This window comes from Thunnus thynnus, chromosome 5 (assembly GCF_963924715.1).
Source record: "Thunnus thynnus chromosome 5, fThuThy2.1, whole genome shotgun sequence".
Taxonomy (NCBI): Eukaryota; Metazoa; Chordata; class Actinopteri; order Scombriformes; family Scombridae; genus Thunnus; species Thunnus thynnus.
Window position 1 is genome coordinate 21,141,793 of NC_089521.1, and position 25,654 is coordinate 21,167,446.

Sequence of the window (25,654 nt, forward strand, 5' to 3'; positions counted from 1 at the left end):
ACTATATCAATATACAGTAATTTTTAAACAACAAACTGATAAGTAAGCAGCTACTGATTTCCCATGTTCCAGTGAGCTCTTCTTCTCTGTTTATCAGATATTTGAGACAATAAAAATAAGATGAACAAAGTGAATTATCTGCTACCAAGGGCCACTGGTAATAAGGTCACACTGAACAACATCTGCTGCTACCACAGAACCTGGTGATTATGAGAAGATATTGATGGCTGCAAGTCAGCTGCCTAATGAATTCAGATATTGATCCAGTGACTGTGCCTTATGACAATGACCCTGCCGTCTCCCAGCTCTCATTCAGTAGCAATACAATGGGCTCCAGCTGTGCTCACACAGACACACACGCAAACGCACACAGGTACCTGCAGTCGTCACATGCAAACTGGGAAATGTGTTTTCAAAACATATTATGTAAATCTTACTCTCAACAATATCTATGGATGTTTGTGTAATGATTTTAAGGGATTTCTGCCACAAACAGGAACGTCCACACTTCAATATCCCATCAAATGAGGAGAGTGGAGTGTAATTATATATTGATTAGAGCTAACTATTGATTTAATCATCTGAAGCCTTATAGTCATAATTTATGACTAAAAACCAATTATCAGGTTAATAGCATCCTATAATTTGTTTACTCAATAGTTTAGATTTTCAGGTTATTTTATATATGATTCTGTTTTCAGGAGAAACACTAGCATCTGCTATTGTGTAACGTAAACAACATTTTCTTAATTAGGACACACACTTACAGTATGTTATAGTTTATCAGTCACGAATGGTTATTAACTGTGAGTGTGTTACCGTGTTCACACGACAGTTATCGACATGCATCAGTTGACCAAAAAAAAAAAAGGCAAACAATTAATTTTTTTGGACACCAAAGGATGTTTTCTCCACTCTCACAAACCCGTCGGTGATGATTTTAGCTGTGAAAAAGATGGCAAGATGTTTATGTCAATGCGTAAAATAAACAAAAGAGGAGTTATCTGTATTGTTTCCTCATTTTAACTATAGTTTTACATTTTTGTCAACTGGTTTGTTGTATACAAAAAGGGCACGTGATCTTACGTTCATTGTGAAATCTGTCGACTCATCTTGCCAAATGTTGTGGTGTCGAGGTTACCGCTGGGCTCCACATGGCTAAAGGTTAGGCTGTTTGGCCATGATCAATAGGCTTAAGGTCATTAACATGTTATGAATATCACGAGGCCCTGGGAAAGCAGAGCAGAAGACCGCCGGACCGGGCTTTGATTGGTCGGAGCTCGTCTCTAGGAGAGGCATCCCCCACAGTGACCTTAGAGGTCATTTGTCATGACCTTTAACCTCGTGCCATGAGGGTGATAGAAAGGTCTTGCTTTTGCATAGACTTGACTGTTAAAATATTAAAAGTGTGCGGTGATGAACCAAAAGAAAAAAACATCAGTATTAGCATGTCTGCAAAAATCAATACCATTATGTCATAAACTCGAGATAGCTTGTCTTGTAAGTTGTTTATCAGAGACAAATCCTACATTTTCTTTTCTAAAAACACTTTGTTAGCCTGTAACATTATAATAGTGCTGACAATAACACCTCATGTAAAAATGTGCAAAGCTTAATAATCAACCAATTAAACTAACAATGTCTCCTAGGACTTAATTCAGCTACAATGACCGTGCCCTGCAGGTTTACTTTCTCGTTATTTGACACTTCTTTTTTTTTTTTTTTTTTAAAAACTGCAATAAAATACAAAATCATCACTACTGAAACACACAAGAACATTCTTTAAAAAAGTTTATTGGCTTTTAAAACCACTTTAAAAATCTCACCAGTGAGTACTTTCCATTGAAAAAAGAAACAACGCGTTTGCAATATTAACAAGCTACTGTACATTAAGCAGTACACCAGACAACATCACAGAGGAGGGTTTTTTTCTTCTACTGGTAGAAATGGACAAGATAGTCAAACAGAGTTGGTTCTGGGTCAGTCAAAGGTAAAGAATCAGAGTCACTGCTTGATGGAGCTCCTGTACTCATAAGAGGTGCATTTCCTTCATTCAAATTCAAATATCAGTGCCTTATTGTTAAAGAAAAAATTAAGAGAAAATGTAAAATTTCTTCACAAATGCATTTTTTGCAAAATAAGTCATATGTAAAATCGACAGAAAACAGTCATCAACATAACATATAGAACAACATTAACTTAGTAAACAGCACACAATAAAAGTAATGTAACTCATGAAACTAGCACTGCCAGTCTGGTTAACAGAACCTGCCCAAATCACAGAAGACAGTGGTTTACCAAGAATACAAAGTACAACAGAAGTCATCACACATGCGTGCGTACAATCATTTATCAACATAATGAGCATGTAGGTTTTAAAAGGTTATCTTAACTTTTTTTCCCTCAATGCTTTATATTCTCATGTATGAGAATGAGTAAGAAATGTGTATCTCACTGAGATTAATGCACATTTTGCTACAAGACAATTAGTCATTTTCTGACAATTCAGTTAATTTCTTTACTCATCTTGTCATAAAAAATATTTTTTTTCTTTTTTTTTTGCGGGCATCCATCATTACATTTGTCCATAAAGATGTGGCAAAGCCATGTGTCATAAAAATTTAGTGCAATAATGTGAACCTCCAAAGTTTGTTGAAACATGAGTAATTGATTTTTTCCAGTGTCTGCTGAAAGGCTTTGAGCACAATGTCTGTCACAGAGATGTTTGCAACCAGCTAACAGTATCACAACTTTTTTTTTCTCAATATACCATGCTATTGATCCTGCTCAAAGCACACATCACTTCTGCAACTGCAGAGACCTATTATCTTTGAATAGAAAAAAGTAAAATAAAAATCAGCAAGCGAGACCAGACAGCATTACTTTTACGACACATTGAGCCAGAAATGTAACACACAACATACAGTATCTTGCCGACTATAGATCTGTTAAGCTTTTTTTTTCTTTTAAATGGCACATACTTAGCTAGAATAATGGCCATAATATAGTGTCTTGATACATCAAATCTCTATGTATCTATCCTATTTACAGATGGAGCTTAAACATGACTTATACAACATTGACAATAGCCAAAAACTCAAGCAAGCATCCTACTGTATCACATAGCCTACCTGGCTAGCAGTGATGGTTTCAACATGCTTTCAGGTCCATGGTTACCTATAAAACATAGGACAGTGACCATTTCACAAATTTACATACTGTACATAAGATTTATGCAACTTAATCCTTTTCCACAAATGCAATAAAACTCTTTTATATCTCCGAGGCTGCCCGATTCCCGTTGTTGTTAATGTTTACTAGGAGTGTCTCTATGTGTAATAATCTCTTATGTTATTCAAACAGATCATCTTTGGTATGGAAATAAGGCTGGATCCCCACAAACATAATAATTTCATTTCCTCTTGATCTCAAGGTGACATCGAAACATACATTTCAGCCTCTGGCCTTCTATGTAACTAAGCCTTCTCCATACCATTGATATTCTTATCCAAACTGGGAGTATAGCATGCCAAAAAAAACCAAATCTCATGACTGAAAGTGTGCCTGCCATGGTTTTCATGAAATGACAGCATATCAAATTCCTCTAAATCCATCACTGATAAGGGCACACACAGTGTAGTCGTTAGCCTATACAATACGCATCTATACTGTAACACTGCAAAACAAAAACAGAATAAGAAATAGTACTGAAAATATCAGAGTAACAGCTGCCTTGATATGATGAAGCTCTGGATGGTTCTGAAGATATCTTAACATTATACTATATACAGTCTCTCTAAAGATGGCATAAGGCCTTGGACTTAAGGAATAAGGCAGCCAGTTGTTGATTCCTTTCAATGTATAGTCCACAAAGTGGCCTGAATTCCCATCTTCTCACTACTGATTCATCTACTCCCTTTATAAGATATTAAACAGTACAAGAAGTATAGGCTTTAAGAAAATTTCACTCTTGAACAATGCTCAGATGTGAATCAGTTTTCCACTGATTTGGTATATGATAAAGTATAAAGATTATGTCATAAATTCAGCACCTGATAGCATAAGATGCTACCCTTTTTAATATTCAGATATGGCAGGCAAATGTCCTACAACTATTATGTGCATATACTGCAATCCCAATATTGTCTCCATTTGGTTGAACTTGAACTGCACACACTGAAAATAGTATACAACAGCATATGTTTTTTTTTTTTGGTGAAGTCTTTTGTGCCAAATTTCCTACCCATCTCACTTTCATTAAGTTCATTAAATACAAATATTGCATTATTGATTGGTTATAACATGGAAGATTATGTTTCTCTTAATGTTCATACCATACAAATCTGCTCTTTGTAAGTGCATGCTGCCACCAAGTACTCACACTTTTTACTTGAAATGCTTACATCTCTGATTTCAGATGAGGGAGAAAAGTGGTTAAGTACTGAAACTCTGGGTGACAAATGAAAAAGGAGAGAAGTAACTAAACGTCAGTAGGAGAGATTTTCTGGTAAGCCTGGCACTTTTAACAGAACAAATGGCAAAGTCCAGACAAATCCCAACAAACTAGAGATTAAAAACAGATATACTACATACGCACCAAACAAACAACACAGAACAGAAATCATACAGAATAAAAGATAACATTAGCCCAGCATCTCCACTGTAGTAGGCTGGTCTTTGCTTTCTAGCCAGTCAAAACCAGAGTTCACAGTATCACTGCATATCTGCTGAAAAAGTGGGTCGTTTTTCAGTTCTTCCAGTGTTGAGTCTTCATATTGTTCCTGCTGTTGATTAGGGTCAAACAGCAGATTGGTGTCCAATGTGTTAAGGTCAGTGATGCTACTGGACAGATCTGAGGTCAGTCTGATGTCGTTCGAGAAGTCGGACGCCACAGCGTTGAGCTCCGAAGCTACCTGACCGACCAACTGGGAGCTGGGGTTTAGGCCATCGTCCCCCAACAAGTCCTTGACAGTGTTGTTGAAATCCAGCTGTTGCTGCTCGTCCTCCACCTCCTGCTGCTGTGTGCTCTGAAGGAGGAGCTGTGGTTGCGTCTGCACAGGATTCTCCTGGAGCTGTTGCTGCTGCTGCTGCTGGTCTTGCTCACCAGTACCCGCTTGTGCTTGGCTGTCCCCAGTGGAGAAAGTCACTTGTTCTCCACTGCCAGTGGTGAGGTAGCCATGCTGCTGGAGCTCGAAGGCAGCAGGGCTGGAGCTGACAGGCAGCTGAGTCTGGTGGGGAGTTCCTCCAGCGAAGCCAGGAGTTGTCTCCAGGATCTGTGTGAGGTTCATACGGGCCGTGTAGTTAGAGGGGAGGTTGTTAATCCCCAGGCCACGGACAGAGTCATCCCCGTCAGCCTCCATCTTGCTGAGAAGAACATTGGTGATTTTGGCGGTGTTACTCTGACCCTGCACAGGCAACATTTCACTCTGCATCATGATGTTCAGAGGTACAGACTGGCTACGCTGGACCATGCTGTGGACAGAGCTGACCGTCTGGCTGTTAGACAGGATGCTAAGAACCTCAGAGGTGATGGGGGAGTTAAAGGGCGAGACGACGGCTCGGGTGGTGGTGGTGGTGTTAGTGGTGGTTGTTGGAGGGCCGGTGTTACCGCTGAAGTTCCTCTGGCGCACTGCAGGGCTAACACTGCGGCAACGGAAAGTACTGGACGTGGATGACGTTGAAGCCTTGTTGTCTAACGGTGCGGGCACAGCAAAGCTCTCCTGCTTAGTGGGAGTAGTCACACCTGTTACCAGCTGCTGCTGCTGCTGTTGCTGTTGTTGTTGTTGTTGTTGTTGCTGTTGCTGCTGCTGCTGCTGCTGCTGTTGTTGTTGCTGCTGCTGCTGCTGCTGCTGCACCGGGGAAATGGGCGTCAAACGACCAAAGTGAGCAGCATCCTGCCTCGGCTGGGCCTGAAATGACTGGCCTGGAATTGCAAATGCATGTGGTTTACGAAACTGGTCATCTACCAGGTCTTGGTAGCTGGGCAGAATACCTATGCTATGGTTGGACAAAGGACCTCCAGAGTTGCTGTTATAGCGGTTGTTGATCCACTCCAGTTTGGCCTTGTCAGGATGCGTTGCCATGGGCCTTTGCATGGGCTTGACAGGGCTGCTGGAGACAATACTGGCATCATGATAACCTGTCATACTCGAGTTAATGGGAGTGAACGCGAAAGGGTTCCTGCACTCCACTGGGCTCGGGGGGACGCTGCTGCTGCAGTTGGACAGTGGTGTACTGATGGGGGTGTGGCGACCCATGGCTCCATCCACAGGAGTGATGGGAGCCATGCGCGAGCAGGGGCTCTCTCTTGTCAGGCTGTGCCCAAGTGTCATTTCGGAGGTTGGGGTGGGTGTCGGGGTTGGTGTCGGTGTCGGAGTGGGAGTTTGGACGGGAGTGGTGCTGCTGTGGGCAGAGTGGTAGAAGGTAGTGCCAGCCTGGTGAGCATTGAGGATAGAGCCTTGATTGCTGGCCGACTGGCCTTGTAGAGACACGTCAACACAACTACTAAACAGACCCTTCAGCTTCATCTGCTCCTCCATTTGCACAAGCTCCTCCACGATGCTGTCCTGGGTCATGTCGTCATCATTGAACGGGAAGTAGTCCATGTTGGGCTGAGAACCTGCAAAGTCAACCATCTCCTGTGTGAGGGTGAGTTGGCCTGAGGCCTCGGGGGGTTGAGCTATAATTGAAAGTTGGTCTGTAGGGGTTTGTTTGTGTTCAGCTGGTATCTGCTGAGCAAACGCCTGCTTCCGAAGCTCATCAAGCTGTCCCTCCTCCCATATTGTGCTCTTTAAGTCACTCATCACAGAGGCTTCGTGTGCTCCTGAGTTGGCTGGTATGGCACGAGGGTCCCCGGTGATCTGCTGTAGCAACACCTGATCGGATGTGTTGTTTCCAGCTGCTGCAGTGCTGGTGTCAGTGCTGAGGGAGTGGCCTTCGTGCTTCACCACCAAGGCCTGGGGTTTGACAACAGTTTGGGAGCCCTCAGTGTGTGTGATGGGTGAGTCGGAGAGTGCAAGGATCTGTGTGGGCCCTATGGAGGTGTGTTTCACAGTCACTTTGCAGGGGGCGCTCTCTGGTCTGGCGGGGGTTCCCGGTCGGGGAATCCTCTTCACTGCAGCACTGACTCCAGGTTTGGGATTGTCAACTACAGCCAGTGGCTGCTGGGAGATAAACACCCTCTTCACAGGAATCACATGGGACTCCCCGGCAGGGACTGTGCGCTTCCTGGGGCTCTTGGCATCTGTGCAGGGATCTTTCGATGTTGGGGTAACAGCGGAGGGGCCACTGGATGACGTGTTGCCATTGGAGTTCTGATTATCAACAGTCAAGTACAAAGTACTGTCATGGCAGTTACTGTTATTGCTGTCCTGAGTCCCAGCTACAGCTACCGAAGTGGGAGGGGATGTGGGGTCACTTTTTATCCTTGCCACTTTGTCTGGTCCCGGAGAACACTTGACCAGGAAGCTTGGTTCACTGGCAGCCCTGAACTTTGCCACTCTCTCCTCTTTGGCCCCAACAGCTGTTTTCTCTGCCCCAGCAGTGGGGTTATTGTCATTTCCAGCTTCAGACACCACTTTGGTGTCAGTGGAGAGGGTCAGGGTGGAGGCTGGAGCACTGGGTCTGATTGCAGGAGACTGAAGGGCAGCTGAGCTCAAACTGTTTAAATGTTGGGAATCGTCCGAAGCAGCAGTTGTACTCACACCTGCCGAGGCAGGTCGCACAGTCGTGGTGCTGCTGCTGGGAGCCAGAGCGATGGCCGTCATCTTCACCACATTGACTGAGCTGACGTGGGGAGTAGGCATCACAGTTTTTATGGGGCTGTTGGTGATGAGCAGGGTGGGGGGTGAGCGCAGTGTGATGGCACTGGTGGCAGAGGGCTTGGGCAGGATCTGAGCGTACCGGGTACCGTGTCGTGCCAGCCGGTCACCCACAGGACTAGCTGAGATATTCTGGGGAGCTTTGGGGGACTGTTTAAGAGACTGAGTCACCACTTGAAAGTTCACAGGCAACACTTTCCCCTCTGCTGTCCCCACAGGGCTGGGCGAGGTCATTAACTGCCTGCTTCTCTGTACCTGGGAGAAAAACAGTCATAACATAACATTACGATTAGTCACATTCATCAATAACGAGACTGAATACAACTCTGTGGGTTGACTGGAGAAAGTTCTGTATCTTTGCTTTGAAAGCCACATACCGTGACAGGGCTGGGAACAGCTGCTACTACAATGCCTATGGTGGGCTGAGGGGAGAGCAGAGCAGGGCTGCCACAGGGGATGGTGGGACCTGGTGTACTGGCCTCCGCTCTCTTGACCTGGGTCTCGATGGGTAAGGGCGAGTGGAGCTTCTGCTCCTGCTGCTTCTTCTGGATCTTGCGCTGCAGTTGCTGCTTTGCATCAACAGAGGGAGAGGGCAGGGTCTTCACCTGGGGCTGGAAAGAGTTTGCCTCAGCTGTGGGCACAAACGCTGAGGCTGGAGTTGGTGTCTTTGTTCCTGGTGAAAGAGGAAAAATTCAAAGTGTTGAGTTTTACAAGGACACACAGTGTAAACTGATGAGAATCATGTAAACTAAGCATATAGCAGCAGTTTGAGAAGGTCTATGCCACCTAGAGGCAAGAAAATTATTATGAACAGTATCAATAATAGTACCAGTTTAACAGTTTTAAACCTGGAAAAGGTTTAAAATGTAAAAACCTAACCCATGTTGTGATATACATAAATATTGGAAATATTTATGATTATATTCATTTATTTAAACTATATCATATAGCCCTAAATTTCATCTTGGTTTACGAGTACATTGTTGAACTTGGTATATAAAATGGGTGTTGTTCCTCTGCTTCCTCCAATATTATCTCATCTGGCAAAACTGATGATTTAAAAAAAAAATCTTTTGTTTTTTGTTGGTATTTTTTGTTTATAGGTGTTGTTTAAGTAACCATTATTCACTGATAAAGAATTTCCAATTTCAAGACCTCAAACAAGAAGGTGATTGTGATGACAACATGATGACATCTGCATAAATTGTTGATGATACTCCTATTTTAGGAAGTGTAGAAGAACTGTACCTGCTTGACTTGAGGCTAGTTTAAATTTGTGGTTAATGGCAGCTGGCTCAGATAAACATCTGGCTGTTGATGTACAGTACACAGTGTGATTACAAATATCCTGGAATATATGATGTATTTTTAACATCTTTCAAAGTCACAGTGCTCAGGGTCCACTAAAAACATGAAAATAAGGAACGTCTCTCACACACACTACTATGGTTATTCTCTCAACATTTTAGGCAACAATTGCTTAATGAGGGTGGTTCAAACATGACTCAGTTTACAGGCTGAATTCCCCTGTTTAAGTTTTCATCAACTCCATACTAATTTAAGACAGTTTTGTGAAAAAAACATGTAAAAATGTAAGAATATTTGCAGGATAGCACCAAGAAAACTAATTAAATGTCTTGCAAATGATCATCATGAGGCAAATAAACACTAAAATAACCAACAAATTATATTTTTAGAACACACTGTTCTTCCCAACTTAAAATATCCATCAAAAAACAACAACGTACGTTGTTGCCGACTATCACGTACAGCAAAATACTTCACAAAACACATTGATAAACACACAACAGTAAAACTACCACACCAGCAGATCAGAGGACATCGTTACCTGTGGATGTTCCGGTCATAACAGTGAGTGCAGCCATGGACTTAGTACCAATGTAGTGGCTATTGAGCAGAAAGCGCGCCAGATCCTCCACGTTGTCAAACTGACGACTCAGGACCTTTTGGGCCCACTCGCACACCAGACCGCAGGCTGCAGATCGCATTTCATCTTCAGCGCTCGGAGACTGGCCTGACGCCTCCATCAGCTCACACTACAGTCAGACAGATTCAGAGCAGAGCAGCAGGAACATGAGCACTGGAAAACTTGAAAAGAAGTCTATATCTGACTACATATAGTATATACTTTATATAAGTCCTCTAAAATGTAACTTACCCCATCACCAGATTTCTGCAGATCCAGGTTGGGTAAGGACGGCATGTGAACAAAAGCTTTCTTCCTTAACCCGCTATAACAGTATGTAAGAAGGAGTTAAGGTTTTTAAAACATGATCAGTCTCAGTACAGAAATGGTTATAATACGCTGGTGCTGGTCTTATGTTGAGTCCTGGCAAATCCTTTTGTGAAATTGTGTCTCTAATCTATCCTCTGCTAGTCTTTGCTTCAAGCGAGCAGTTCCCTGCTCAGAAGGTCTGCCAGAAATAGTAAATAAAAAGAAAAACTCACTCCAAAGCCAAACAGTTTTTCAGCTCCGTGGCATGGATTTCCAACTGTTGGCTTTGATAACCTGCCAGCAACAGTCTTTAGGCAAAAGTGGTTTATAGCTTTTCAAAGATGAACTTACCACAATACAACATGGTTTTAAACTGCCTCTAAAACCTCATTTTTTGCAAACATTTTCATTAATAACTATAAAAAATACAATGTTATGTAGTATTTAGACCTGATGTTTGCAAGAGGAATCACTTCATCACCTGACATGATTAACGTAGCTTCACCACTGGATTTTTAAGGCCGAAACAGATCTTTGGGAATATAAAAAAAAAAAAGAACAGACAGCAAAATATTGGCCAAAAGCTTGATACAGATCCCTTTGATTTTTTTTTTTTTTTTTTTTTTTTTTTTTTTTAAATCGTGACCAAGACACATACTGAGCAGGACATTTTCAAAATCAACTCCTGAGTGCTCTCTGGTGGACAAACTATGTAACAGAGTCACTGTTTCTAAAAGACCTCAAACCTACTTTGGGCATTTCTGTGTCGCAATTTCTTGTTACTTATCAGCTGACACATACATAAAGATATATCTGCAATAAGCTAATATCAGCTGATATTGGCCTGGTCGATTTCTGAAGTCTAGCTCTAATGCTTTGTCAAAAAATGTACATTATTTTACGGGGTTAGATTTCTCACTGGGACATTCTTGATATATGTGCCTCTTCATCTGCATTATTCATATTAATTTTAGACCCTGTTTACACCTGGCATTAACATCCGTCTCGGGTGATCCGATCTCAAGTGGACAGCTCTAAATACAGGACCACATTCCCAGCTGGGCTGCATGTGGCCACATTCTTGATGAGATGAAGACAAAACACATCATCCGCTGTTACGAGAGCAAAACCCAGAATTTACACTGTGAACAACACAGGCAATAAATCACCAGAGGTCTAGTAATTTGCTGTAAGCTTTGTGACCATGGAAACGGACAGTTAACTATCTTTTTGGCCAAGAGAAGTTGTCAACAGCTGAACTTTTATGATCACTGACCATCAATACGCAAACTGATTTACATGCATCCTGAACTTTGAAAACTTTGAAAAATAAGTGAAGTTATTGAATCCCATGTAAAGACTCCATTGTCTGTAGAGTTTTCTATTTGAAAGTAATAAACAAAAAATACATTAACAGAATTACTATGTTAACAGTTGCCAATTCTGGTAAACTGGAACATTACAGGAAAGGTCCACAATTTTTCAAGTGGAACAATAGTAAACCACTAATTTGGACGGCTCAAGCTTCATTTAACCTTCAGATCAACATTTAAATACATTTTTGCATGAAAGGAGAACTGTGGATTTTGTCCCCTGTCATTTACATAGAAATTGCATTAGGAGGCATCGTTTAATGGTCAGTATGAAAAGGAGTAATGATTATGGCAAGAAAAACATGTTTCATTGTTCATTCGGGCACCTGACTGTTGTTTTAAGACACAATTGAAAAAGTTTATAACATGTGCCACCAGTTTAGCTGATGACTAGCAACTTATTAAAACCTAACAGGGGAGTTTATTCCTTCGACTGACGTCTCTATTCCATGAAATTCATATGTAAAGTTATATAAGAGAATGTGGAGATGTTTATTATGGTTAACAGTACACAATGTCAAAGCAGCACAGATCCATGATCTGCCACATCGATGTAATCAAGAAACAGCATCAACCAAACTGCACGCAGACATCGAAGCAAAGACAAAATGAGACTTTGTTGAGAGGTTTGTCAGAATTAAAAGGATATTTGGATTTGCCCCTCATGCCCAGTCGACGTGCCTTCATGTTAGGAAAGACATTCTTCATGATCTTTCCGAAGTCTGCTGCACTCAGTGGATTGTAGCCGAGATTGTCACAATAGCTCCTGCAAAAGAAGAGAAACCTTCATAAGACTCTACGTTTAAGCACATATCAGTAGGTCACACTGGAATAAACAATGATGTCCCCTCTTCTGCTACCCTTCACCTGCCCCGGTGGCCCCCCCACACACTCACTTGTATTCATCATACACCTCTTGCTTTGGGAGGGAAGTCTCTGGGTGCTCTTCTAGGTGATTCCGTATCCAGTTGAATGCATACATCTGTTGAGTACGGCTTGACGACATGGAACTCTGATCACTGAGATGGAGCATGAGAGAAAAAAAAAAGAAATCTGGTCACTGGGAATTGTCCTTGACTGGTACGCATCATTTCTTGTTAATACAGAAACTTTAATACCATAATCCAGGAGTGGAGGACCCCCTCTCATTCTCAGTCCAAATGGGCAGAATTGGGGGGTTGGGGTGATGAATAGATATGGGGAAACAAATGAAACACAGACAGCTAGGTATAGCAAAAATCTACATAGATCAGTGTTTTGCTTCATAATGATAATCAATCATACAGCTGAAATGAAAGAGTGATACTTTCACACGAGGCCAAAAAAACCACAACCCCCCGAAAAATATCACAAAGCAAAATAAAACAAAAGGCTTGAGAGTAGTAATTTAATTTTTTTTTTTTTTTTTTTTAGAAGCTATTAGCCGAAATTGTGTCTGTGAAGTAGCCAGTGGATCGTTTTTGACAAGCAATGAGACAACGGTGCCAAAAATGTAATGAGAGCCACAACAAAGCAGCTGTGTGTGCGAGACAAAAAAAAACAAAAACGCCAAGGAGCAAAGTGGAAAACTTAAGTGTGTGTGTGTGTGTATGTGTGTGTATGTGTGTGTGTGTGAGAAATAGACGAGGATCAATACCTTTTATCATTGCCACTGCTGGGACCAGAAGGCAACTTAAGGTAGAGGTAGAGTTTTTCGATGTCTGTAAACTTCTCAACATCTTGCTGTAAAAACAAAATATCAAAGACGACAAGGTCAAAAAAAAAAAAAAAAAAACAATCATTCAAAACATAGTTAGTAAAAATACAGTCTGATAGTTTCAGGTTTTCACATTTTTCCCCAAACAGAAACAGAAATCTCTTATCTCAGGCATATTTTTTTAATACGTGGAAAATTAAGGGAAACAAGTTCCGAATTTAGCGTCGATTTGAAAACACTACACAGGTATGACAGTCGCACATCTTACTATCAATTCCACTCCGACTGCTTTTCAATTGGTTTCTAAGAATGGATTCATCTCACCTCTTCCTTTTCTATTTGCCTCTTTGTTGCTAGGGGAACCGATACTTGAATGAATGAGGTGAGATCTGTCAGCCAATGAGCAGTGAATGAAAACGCTATTTACTACACTCCATTGCTACAAACAAGTACAGAGTGAATTACCTGTCTGAGTCCTTCTCTGCTCACACAGAGCCTTAATTAATTTACTTCTTTTGCACAATCCCTTTGAATCCTATTTTAGCCTTTACATCTGACATTAGCATGTATCCTGGTTGATTTTTTATTTTTACATTGTTAGATTTATATTTCTAAGCTAATCAAGCATCACCATACAGATGTTTATTGCAGCTTCCATTTCATAAACAACGGCATCACAAAACAGACGTAACACTTAAATTCTAGTATCTAAGGCCATAATATTGTACCATTAAATGAAGTTTGAGTTGCTCCTGTGCTTGTTTAATCCAAGTATATATTCCTTTTCTGAAAATGTCATCCATACATTGGGCAAAATTGTGCAAGATTTACATGTGAGATCAAAATTTTTTATTTTTTTAACAAAATTTGTCAATTGTGATATTTTTTCCATGCTGGTTATACTGTGGTAATATGTCTGCTTGTATAAGTACACCATTGGTTTATAGTAATATTGAATTTACAGGATTTGTGTAACAATGTGAACATATCTTGATTTGTTAGATATTTAATTCAGTGATTGACCCAAAAACAAGCGTTTTAATCTGGTTATTTTAGCTATAAATGGTTTCTCATTTGAATTTCTAGAAAATGTTCATTGTTGTTGTATAAAATGACATATATGGGCATAGACTGTATCCATATCACTCACCCCTGTATGTTACTATTGCTGGTATAATATTTTGTCTTCTTACCTATACATGATATGCACATTATTGTAGAGTCGACTTTTAATCATATTTAAGCCACCATCCATATTTAGACACAATCCAGATGTGACAGATGTCAAGGAGGTCTTTTAGACAATTTTAAGTTTATACTTGAATACACTCTTTTAACAAAGCATGTAAGCATCCTTTTTTCCCCAGTTTGTGTGCGACTATGTCCACATGTAAGCATCAGAGCTGCCTTACAGTGGATATTTTTCCAGGACTCATCATCATCAAAGGGACTAAACTTGCCTCCCTAAATCTGCCAACAAAATACTGACATTAATAGACTGTATTTTTTTTTTTTATAGGCGACAAAACAAAAAAAATAGACAAAGCGTTCTCATGTAGCTTTGATGTCACTGATGTGACTTTGTTGCTGCAAACAAGCTCAGCTCAGATAAAATAAAACCAAGTGTGTATTCACTCCGAAAAGAGACCCGATGTGAGGGAGCTTCACTCACTCACAGTAATTACAAATTAATTTACTCAACGGACTACATTAATTAATAAACACAGGGGCAAAGATATGTTACATTTAACACATGCCAGGTTGATATGTATAATGAATATAATGAAACCCTTCCACATAGTACATATTTCATTGTTATAATAGTAAAAACATATTTTTAATCTATTATTGTAATGTAAATAACATGTAAGCATCAAATTTAAGTACTTTATAGGATCCCTGAACCACTTCATCAGGCTCTAAGAATGAAATACACAACATTAAGATGCTGTTTACACTTGGTTTTAAAATGCATTTCAGTGATCTGAACACAAGTGGACAGTCGAGACACATTGCTGTTCACACCTGTGTCTATCATGCGTCTCCGAGGTGTCCGACTGACCAGTTAGCATTAGCGTTTACACTACAAAAGCTATGTGGTCAAATGCGTCCCAGGCTACTGCGGCAAGTGGTTTGAGTGATCGGATCACAATGCGTCTTGGTGGTCGTTTACACTTGTATTTAGCGTCGTCCAACTGTGATCCGATCACCCGTGACGCATTTTAAAACCCAGTGTAAACAGGGTCTAAGATATTCATTCTTCAACAGCTACAGTGAGCTGCACACCTGTAGTCATGATCCAACAAACAACATTAATAACTGATTTGGCGTTGACATCGTGGATACTCACCAATATGCTGTCCACTTTTGATTGTACAGATTTGCTACGATAAGAAAGACAGAAAAAGACAGAATGTGAATAAATATGACTTGAATTACAAAAAAAACCTTCTAACATGCAGGATTTTCTTAACAAGGTTTGGTTTGATTTAGTTTGGGTCAAATTGATTTGCTTTGTCTGTTGCTCTGTTTGTTTGTAATGAACAAAAAAATGACAAAACGGACATGACTACCAGAAAGAGTCAGGTCACATGAGGGCATCGATATTAATTATCATCTTCCATCGGCTTTTTAAAACATGGATTTCTTAATATCTTGAACCATAACCCACAAGTGTAGCAACGAAACAATTAATCAGATACTCGACCAACAGAAAATGAGTTGCACTATTTGTATAACGAGTGAATCATTGAAGTAATTTTCCAAGAAAAAAAAAGCCAAACATTCACAGGTTCCAGCTTCTCAGATATGACGCAATTTGAGGATCAACATTCACTTTTTCATTTTAGAGACTAAATGATTTATTAAAGAAAAGAAAAAGAAAATAATCATTAGTTGCAGGCCTGAACAACCGTAATGAAAACTACTAAGCATTATTCCAACAACGTCTATAACACTCGAATGAATTTAAAATGTCAGAAGTTTAATTTTTTTTAATCACCGTGCTGTAAGACGTGATTGAAATCAAGACAACATTTAGACATCATGATATACAGTGACTGTGGAAAGTATTCCTTCACTTTTTGCACACTTAAATGTGTTACAGATATAATTCAAGATGGATATAATGTTCTTTTATGGCGATCAATAACCCATAATGACAAAGCGAAAAAATTAAAATCTCCAACATAAGTATTCAGTATTTTGGCAGCATTTACATCATCAAGTCCTCATATGTACGTCTGAACTGCCGTCTTCAAGTTTCTCCACAGATGTTTTTTGGGGGTTCAGGTCCAGGTTTCTGCCGGGTCATTCAAGGACATTTATCCCAAAGCCACTCCAGTGTTGTGGTGGCTGTATGTCGTGCTAGGAAGTGAACCTTCACCCTGGTCTGAGGTCGTGTGCTCTCTGGAGCAGGTTTTCTCCCCTCAATTCTGAGACGTACCCCCATATATGATGCTGCCACGAACGCCAAAGTTTCACTGAAGGGATGGTACTGTGTAATCAGACATAGAGCTCGGAGTTCAGGCCAAACAGTAACATTTTGTCTTATCAGATCATCTTTTTCCTCTTAAACTCCAGGTGTGCAGTCATATACCTTCAAAAACCGGCTATACACAGATGTGCGCTGTATAAATCATGTCCGATCACTTGAATTTGTCACAAGTAAACTCCAATCAAGTTCCAGGCTGTGCCCGAATTCACTCCCTGGAGGGTACGTTGAGCAGTACATTGAAATTCTGGATACCAGTGACAGATATAGTGTCTAATATATATATATAATGCTCTAATTTTTGTGAAATCAGTAAATTGGGATTGTTAACAGGAAGTGGAGAACATGCCACAGACACTACTATTTTCCTTCAATAGGCCTTTTTTTCCAAAGCAGATATTTTAACTTGTCATGGTAGGAAACGCACAGGTGTTACAAATAACATTAACGATTGTTCTGCTCCGTTCGAGTATCCCAGTAAGCTTTGACAGTGTGACGGTGTACCAGGACCCTTAAACTGAAGCAGCTAAATGGAATTTGTCCACCATTCATGTCGTTATTTACACTTGTGCTTTTCTTGCTGTCAAACTGTGAAAAATATCTATTGTGGGTTTTTTTAGGGCACTATAGAATAGCCAGATTTTTCATTAAGAATACAGTAATGATAATAATATTAATGCATTTAATTTGTACTGCACTTTCCATTCGGATTGAGTCTTAAAGTGCTACAATGTTAAAAACATATACAACATAAAGAAAATAACAAGCGTTAAGATGACAAAGTAGTATACAGAGCACTGTGTAGAATATAGGAAATAATTTTGGACACAGCCCTGGAGATATCTCAAGGATAATCACAGCAGGTGCATCCTTTGATGCAGCTGAGACTAGCAAAGAGACTGAATACTTATGTAAATGAGATATTTCGTTTTTTGATTCTTAAAACATTTGCAAAAACCTCTAAAAGGTGTTTTCACTTTGTCCTAACGTGTTATTCTGTGTAGGTTCATTGCAAAAAAAAAAAAAAAGAAGGTACATGTAACCCATTTTAAAAAGGCATCTTTAACACAGATAAGTGTGCAAAAAGTGAAGGTATCTGAATATTTCCACATCAACAGTGTGTCATGATATGTAGGTAGATTATAGATAACAAAATGTCAGGTAGTTTAGTATATCTTAATCTCCTTTAACCACACTGATGAGAGATCACACTGAAATTGTCTGAATACTTTCTGAAGCCGCAGTAAGTAAAACATTTTCATTTTCATATCACCCACATCTTTCATTATAACCAGCAGTAAATCTGTGTGTGCGCGCGTGTGTGTGTGTGTGTGTGGAGCGAAGTTATTACAGTTACTCAAACTAAAGTCTAAAACAAGGTGTGAAAAAAATTTAAATAAAAAATGAAAACTAGACTTAAAAAAAAAAAACCCAAAAAACGAAAACTTACTGAAACGATGTGTACTTAAAAAACTCATTAAAATACAATAAAAATTTACAGAAAATGATTTAGTATTAGTCTTTGTCAATTTGGTCAAATTTGTCAACGCAACTAGCGTGAGGAAGCCTTGTCGCATGTTTATTGAGGCTGGGACGTCGACATGACTGTGAATCTACTGCCTTCACACGGCGTTGTGTTTGTAACACCTATTCTGAACTTCCTCAATCCTGCCCCTGACAAATACCCCCCTTACTATAATAATACAAAAACAACCTAAAACTAGGGCTGGGCGAAAAAATGGACAAAATCAAGTATCTATTTGATAATATTTTTGATCAAATACCTCAACATTGATACTGCAACAATATTGTAGGGATGACTATTGGTGCTTTCACATAATATTTACACAATGAGATTTTTGATAAATAATCATCAGTAATGTGGATATAATAACTAAGTGGGAAAATGAAAATAATAGAAGAGCTAGAACAGTCTGGTGAGTTCAGAAAATTACATCATTTTACTGTAATGAAGCCTTTTGAAACCAGGAAAAGAAAACACCTCTGTCATATTATGATATTACAATATCCAAAACCTATGATATCTAGTCACATATCACGATATCAATATAATATCGATATAATGTTGATATATTGCCCAGCCCCACCTAAAACTAGTGCTGAATCTAATAAAACTAAACTAAAATTAAACATTTTTTAACACTAAAGGCTAAACTGAAACGAGCAAACCCACTCTGGGGTCTTAACTGAATTGAAAACAGAAATTAAAACCGAAATCAAGATAAAAACTAACGAGAAACACATGACTATAATAATAACAATAATAATAACAATAATAAGGGTGTTGAGGAGCTGCCTGGTTTGACACCTGTCATCATGAGCATCAGCACCACCGGTGGATTGGGTGTCATCTATATAACATGGCCTCCTGTGGCTCGATGCTAATGATTGTAGCTGCTTGTGCTGCAAGTAGCGCGACGTTATCGTGTTATTAAGGCACAAACAGGACACCGGACAATGTGGTTTTCCTCTCTGCTGTCGCATTTCAGGTAAATATCCGCGTGTTGCTCTGCACTCTTTGTGCAGCACACTGCCTCCCTGCTAAGAGACGCTAATTATGAGGCTAGCGAAAAGGGACAGTGTGGCTGCTGGAGGACCGTTTCCATCCTTACCAAATTGAATTCTTGATTTTGAACTGTAACGCGTTGGCCTCGGGGCCCTGGAGTCCCGGCACCAGCGCTGGAAGAGAGCCTAATCCCGAGGCAGGCTTCTGACCAGGTTGTTGTTGATCATCAGCCATCACGATGGAGGGGTGGTGGGGGAGCTTTAACAAGTAGGCCTCATCCCCGGCTGTGCACTGCACCGGACCTACCGCTGCTGGAGCGGCTCAGTCAGCTAGGACAGCCCGCTGAATCCTCCACAGAGCATGGCTACGAACACTGTGAGCTGACCCGAAACACAAAAACACAAGGGGGAGAAAAAAAAAAAAAAAACACCCGGGCATACAAAAGGCATTTCGCAGAGGTCTCTCCGCTGCCGCAAATAGCACGCCTGCAGCAGCCAGCAGCAGCTACAGACGAGCTGCGTGCGTCAGGTTACACACAGGTAGCACGCACGGCCGGAAGTTCAGCAAAGGCTGCCTTCACAATAAAAAAAGCATAAGCTTGTGTTTTTCTTCTTGTTCCTTCAGGTGGATGTTTGAGCGTCACTGTGCAGAATGGTGTATCTGCAGAATTTGACATTGTCCTAATACACTGAAAGATATATATGTATAAATGAAATACCTGGCTTGGAATAATAATATGTGTCTAACATGTTTTTTCCTCAAAAAACAAAAAAAGTACAGTAACATTATTAAAAAAAATCCAGAATTGGCATCCCCTGGTAGCCTACTGGTTAAAACACATGACATATAACCACAATGTCCCTGGTTTGAATCCGGCTGTGTGTCACTTTTTGCGTGTCACTCTCCACTACCCCCAAAATAAAAGGCATATTTCATCACAAGATGTCTCCTACTTCACCTTAAAGTCCATAATCAGTGTTTGTGCACTGGAGGCTTCAAGTTTCTGTATCATGTGTGTGTAAGTCGCATACTTCATGCCTCTTTAACTTAGATTTTCTTTAACATTGTGGATACTCACCAGTATGCTGTCAACTTGTACAGATTTGCTCCAACAAGAAGAAGAGCAAACGTCAAATGTGAATAAATATGACTTGGATTTTAAAAAAAATCTTCTTACATGCAGGAAGTCTGGTTTGATTTAGTTTGGTGAGCACAGAGAAACTTTCCACTCTTAGCAGATGAATGTGAAAACAGTCTTTTAGTGTCAAACTCTGCACATATATCATTCTGCACAGTGAAGCTCAAACATCCAACTGTAAGAATAAGAAGAAAAACACATTTTTGAGTGGAGGGGGGCTTTAAAGGGTTGGTTCACAGTTTTCAAGTCTGTCTTAAAACAACAGTCAGGAGCCCAAATGAACACTGAAACATATTTTTCTTGCTGTAATAATTCTTCCTGTTCATACTGGAGCACTTAAAATGTAAGTGATTGGGAAATCCAAGACTGTGCAAAAAGGTATTTAAAAGTTGTTTTGAAGATAATATGAGGCTTCAGCCGTCCAAATGACTTGAATAATTCAATATCTTTCAAAGTAGAAGTCTTTTTAGTGCCAAATTCCCTCTTTTTGTTACGATCCTTCCACTGCAGCTGAACAGGAGTACACTGTCAGTCGAGACACTTTCCATTCAGAAATCCACTAATTCGGACTGCTGACACCTCATATTATCTTCAGATGAACTTACATTTTTGCTCAAAACCAGGACATAAGATTTAGTCTGCCATCACTTACAATGTAAACACAGTTGGAGGAGATCTTTTAATGGTCAGTATGAACAAGAGGAATGATTACAGCAAGAAAAACATGTTTCTATGTTCATTTGGGCACCTGACTGTCGTTTTAAGGCAGACTTGAATGAAATAGAGTATAATACTATGGTAGAAAATGTACATACTGATGTGGTGGCCTTGTGAACAGTATATATAGAAGTATAAAGTCTATCAGTGCAGAAGTAAAGTGTTCAGTGAGCTTGTGAGCTCGACAGTCTTGTGGGATGAAGCTGTCTCTGAGCCTGGTGGTCCATCAGTCGCCTCTCTGATGGCGTTGCTTCATGGATCAGAATCTAACCATCTAAAGTGCCTTAAAAACCTTTACACAATGCTGCACATTCATCTTTGTCCTGTTATTTTCTATCATTGGTTGTGGCTTTTTAGTGTGAAAACGTTGACCGGACATGAGTCTTTGATTGAGGCTCACTTGACGCTGATTGGTTCGCTGTAGTTCCGCTGTCAGCCGGCGGCGGCGCTGCTGCAGGAAGCTGTTTGATCAGATAGTGACAATGACGGGTAAACAGCCAGGATGATATCACCTCACCATATAAACCGGTCATTTACCAGCGCGCGTATTGATCCCCATAAATACCAATATGCTTTTTTTATTTTATTTTTTGTTAATCGAATGATTATGTGATCAGGCTTTCGGTGGGAAAATGCTGAAACACCAGCAGAGGCCACACAGACAGATTGTCTCAAGATTTTCTTTGCTCATCACACAGTTTACTATTTTTTCCTTCGGCTGTAATCTGAGACATAGTTGGCGGAGAGAAAAATAACCAGAGAGAGAGAGATGAATTGAATTGAGACTGTCTGCACCAGATATAAATATAACCTCCCATTATGTCACATCACATGCTATAAATCACATTTATTGCACACATGTCGGGATATATTTGATTATCATGGATATTATGAGCTACAAATAATTTTAAAAAATGACCTAAAGATCCTTCTGCGTGAAAATATTCGTGTGAAAAATGAAGTCACCAGGTCAAGAAAAACAAGACCTAAATAAATAATTTGATCTTGACTTATTTTATACTGCCATCTGTTGATGGAAACAGGTAAAGTTACTCCACTGCTCCACTGACACCATGGTCATGAAACATAATGCAAGACAGCAATAGACTCGCAGACATGGAAATAGCATGCATGCAGCAGTATACAGTAACTTGTCTGTCTTTAAACCACTTGTCTTTGGTTGCTCAGCTTGATCCTTTAAGTGTGTAGAGTGTGTTTGTGTGTAGTGTGAGACCCTGCAGGTCAGACATCAGGGTCTACTTAGACCTACTTAAAACTGCAGACTACCGGTTGGTTTCCTTATCTATGTTAAGAACTGAGTGCGTAAGTGCTGACATGTCTCTGCAGGAGGCTAAGGAGAACAGGTTCAGTTGTGACACCCTCCAATCAGAAACAGGTTTAAGTCACTCAGCTACCTTATACTCACCAGCATGACCTGCTCGCACCTCAAGAAGAAACCACACATTGTTTTTTATGAATGTTGCTCAATATTTAAAACCCAGTTTGTTTTGCATTGGTGTGTCAATCAACTGTGATCTGATCTTGGTAAAGCTTTAAAATGTGTTTTCAATAATTTGACTTTATAATCTTATACAGTGCAATGATTTAAATAGGAGGACTTTAATGGATAGCGATAGCAGAGAGATGACAAGAAACAAGGGAGAGAAAAATGTAACAAAAGTCCCTGGACAGGTTTGAACCAGTTCATGATCAGCATCTTCAGGTGTCCCATGCAGCCACATGATTGATAAAGTTGGTAAAGTTTCTGAAAAGTATTAACAATTGAGCACTTTCTGACTAACATCGTCCCTAATGTTCAGAAATTAGATCAATAAATTCTATTCTCAAAACAATAACTTAGTCCATTGAAAAGTGGGTTAGAAAAAGGTACAATTTTATTTGGCGCTAATCATGCTGTGGAAACCTGACTTTATTTTCAGGTGATAATTGTTTGATTGGTTGTTAGTGTTTTCATACTTACTGGGCATAAATAATACACATATTATTGTACCACAGTAAATATATTACTCTCGGAGTCAGTATTTAAATGCCAGTATCACCATTAAGAAGCAAACTGAGGTTGTTTGATAAAGAAAAGCAGCAGCATATTAATGATAAAGACGTTGGAGTTTAGGTTTTGATGTTGTGGTCACACACTTTCCATGACAGTTATGCATTTTAGGAGAAAGAGTTTGACTAGGAGAACTTTTCACTTTTTAAAATTTTTTTTTTACATACCCTGAATTCTGTATTGAACCAACTTCAGATGATTAGCTTTTGAAAATGAAATGAACAAGCTGAAATTTCACTGGTTGCTTATTTTATAAAAGGTATATGAGGTATTAATCACAGCAGTACATACAGTAAATGTTGCTGTGTTGATGTTTGTCTGATCTTTGACAACAGTAAAGTGCTTTGGGAGCATCATAAACAAATAATGAGTCATGTAGTGCAGCTATGAGCTGATTGTGCACAAAAAAGGCCCAAACCTCACAGTTAGTGAACACATGACGAGGGAGCCATGAGAGGTGAGACACAAGGTCAGCATGGAGCAACAATGGAGCAAAAGATTCATATTATATATGTCATGTTTTATATATTTTATATTCTACTCTTCCTGTTTAGCTTGTGTGCAGAACATGCAGCATTTTGTAGGTGAGTTTAGCGACATTCAAATAAAACATGAATCCATAATTCATTCAATACATACCAAAAGCTAATAAACTGATAAAATGTGAATATTTGCTCAGGCCTGTTTGGCTTTTGTGTTTCTTTTTCACACCTTAAAGCCATTAATTGGAGTAAAATAGAAGTTCTGTGATGTGAAGTTATACAGTTAGATTATTCATTTATTAAGGTGTGTGGAGATATTAGTGGGTATTTTGGGAATGATCTCTCAAATTGTAAAATATTTGCTCATATGTATAGACTGAACATGCATATAGTTGAATTATGATGATGATTTCCATAACGCATCACACACATCCATCAAACCTTGTCATTTGCTGACTTGTTAACAACACCGGAGGTGTGGAGCAGTGACACTTCGTCTAAATCTCAAGAAAATGTTGTTTCCTTGTTAGTCATTGTTTTCTCACTCTATTTCTGACCTTCGGTTGCTGGCTATTCTGGACTGATTTATTTTACTGTCAATCTCCTGTCACTTCTGATTTGGGTTGGAAGGTTTCATCTCAGCAGTCTTTGCCCTTGCTCATTCCTCCAAATGTTAAGATTTACACAACACTCCTCCTCCACCAAAGTTGCTGCCATTTTTGTGGTCATATCATATGATGGTAACAATATCTGCTCAGTGTAGCTGACTTCTGATACAGTTGTCTGCCTGCATGATTTGATTTAGGGTTTTATAAATAATCTTGCTTTTTAGAGAAAAACTATAATACAGCGTACATTGAACACTTAAATAAATAAATAATAATAAATGATAGTGAGATATATAAAGACAAAGACCATCTGGTGCACTGTAGCTTTTGTTGTATGTTGTAGCTTAAAGTGTAGCAGATACACTGAATTTTATTGCCTTAAAGACTCATTTTGTTTGTTTGAGTTTTGATTTCATGGGACGTTTTTTCTGGAAATCAAGCAGGTCAAACGTTATGTTGGCATTGACCTAAAGCCACCTGTCCTCTTCTTGTATTGTAGGTGCTGGCGAATGTGGGACAGCGAGGTCACCGGTGGTGCAGAGGTCGGTGAGTCTGGCTCTCACGTGCACTCCATGGCTGCTCCAATCCTCTTACAACCCCCACTTCTTAAAGCACTCATGCCAGACTATAAGATCAGCTTGCTGTGTCCAGGTCTTATCCCGAAGATACAGTAGATCCTCAGCACAGAGTCACGCCAGCAGGTATCAAACACCACATCCAACCCATTTACCTCCGTACACATTTAGTAGGCCTGTTTGCCCTGAAGATGCCTTCACTGACGTGTACTCTAGTGGGATTATTTACAGATATTTCCTGTATGAATGGCTTTTAATTGCTTTATCATAAACTAAATCTACTGGTCTTGAAATTTAAAACATGCCGATGTAAATTTTTTTACAGGGGTCAGGATTGGTAATTCCAGACATAATCCCATCACAGTGACATCATACGGTTAATACACAGTATAAACCAAGCTATTTTTATCTGTACTACTGTTGATGGTAACCTACTTCTAATTTAAGTACACGAGTGCTCATCCAAGAAATTTGTTGTTCAAATGGATAGAAAAGTAACTCGTGCAACAATATGTGGATTAATAAAATAAGTAATAAGTAATAAGTGGATTAATCAATTAGTCAATCGACAGAAAATTAATTGCCAACTATTTTGATAATGTTTTCATTGTTTCAGTAATTTTTAAGCAAAAAAATGTCAAATATTTCACGGTTCCAGCTGTTACGTCGATTTTTCTCCATTGTGTATGATAGAAAACAGAATATCTTTGTGTTTTTTGACAATTTTTTGGACAAAACAATCAACATAATTGGCATTTTTGCACAATTTTAGGATATTTTATAATCAAGAAAATTATCAGCAGATGAATCAATAATAGAAAGTAATTGCAACCGTTAGAGTAACCTTAACATTTAGATGGTGTCAAACATTGTGAGAGGAAAAAGTCATTTTATCCCTCAAATGCTTCTATTAAATAC

The 25,654-nt window shown here is 39.6% G+C and overlaps 1 protein-coding gene across 2 annotated transcripts; it reads right to left on the bottom strand.

Moving 5' to 3' along the window:
* Positions 1-1,778: 1,778 nt before the first annotated feature.
* Positions 1,779-19,698, bottom strand: LOC137183182 (DNA-binding protein RFX7). Of its 2 annotated transcripts, XM_067590046.1 has the most exons (10): positions 19,252-19,698; positions 15,476-15,509; positions 13,065-13,151; positions 12,548-12,585; positions 12,326-12,448; positions 12,076-12,195; positions 10,000-10,081; positions 9,670-9,877; positions 8,198-8,493; positions 1,779-8,075 (listed from the first exon to the last, which is right to left on the bottom strand). In XM_067590046.1, the coding sequence occupies exons 1-10, from the start codon at positions 19,377-19,379 to the stop codon at positions 4,644-4,646; spliced, it is 4,548 nt and encodes a 1,515-aa protein (XP_067446147.1). In that variant the 5' UTR covers positions 19,380-19,698; the 3' UTR covers positions 1,779-4,643. The 2 variants fall into 2 exon arrangements, with proteins under 2 accessions (XP_067446147.1, XP_067446148.1); XM_067590047.1 differs by lacking the exon at positions 12,548-12,585 and having other exon boundaries at positions 13,066-13,151.
* Between the last annotated feature and the right edge of the window lie 5,956 nt (positions 19,699-25,654).

Bases quoted from the DNA above. Each gene is read 5' to 3' on its own strand.
- LOC137183182 (XM_067590046.1), bottom strand. From the start codon at position 19,379: ATGGCTGATGATCAACAACAACCTGGTCAGAAGCCTGCCTCGGGATTA. The intron at 15,510-19,251 runs GTAAGGATGGAA...TTCTTATCGTAG, and splicing joins AAAATCAAGAATTCAATTTG to CAAATCTGTACAATCAAAAG. The intron at 10,082-12,075 runs TCCTTTTAATTC...CCTTCTTACATA, and splicing joins ATGAGGGGCAAATCCAAATA to CTGTTATAGCGGGTTAAGGA.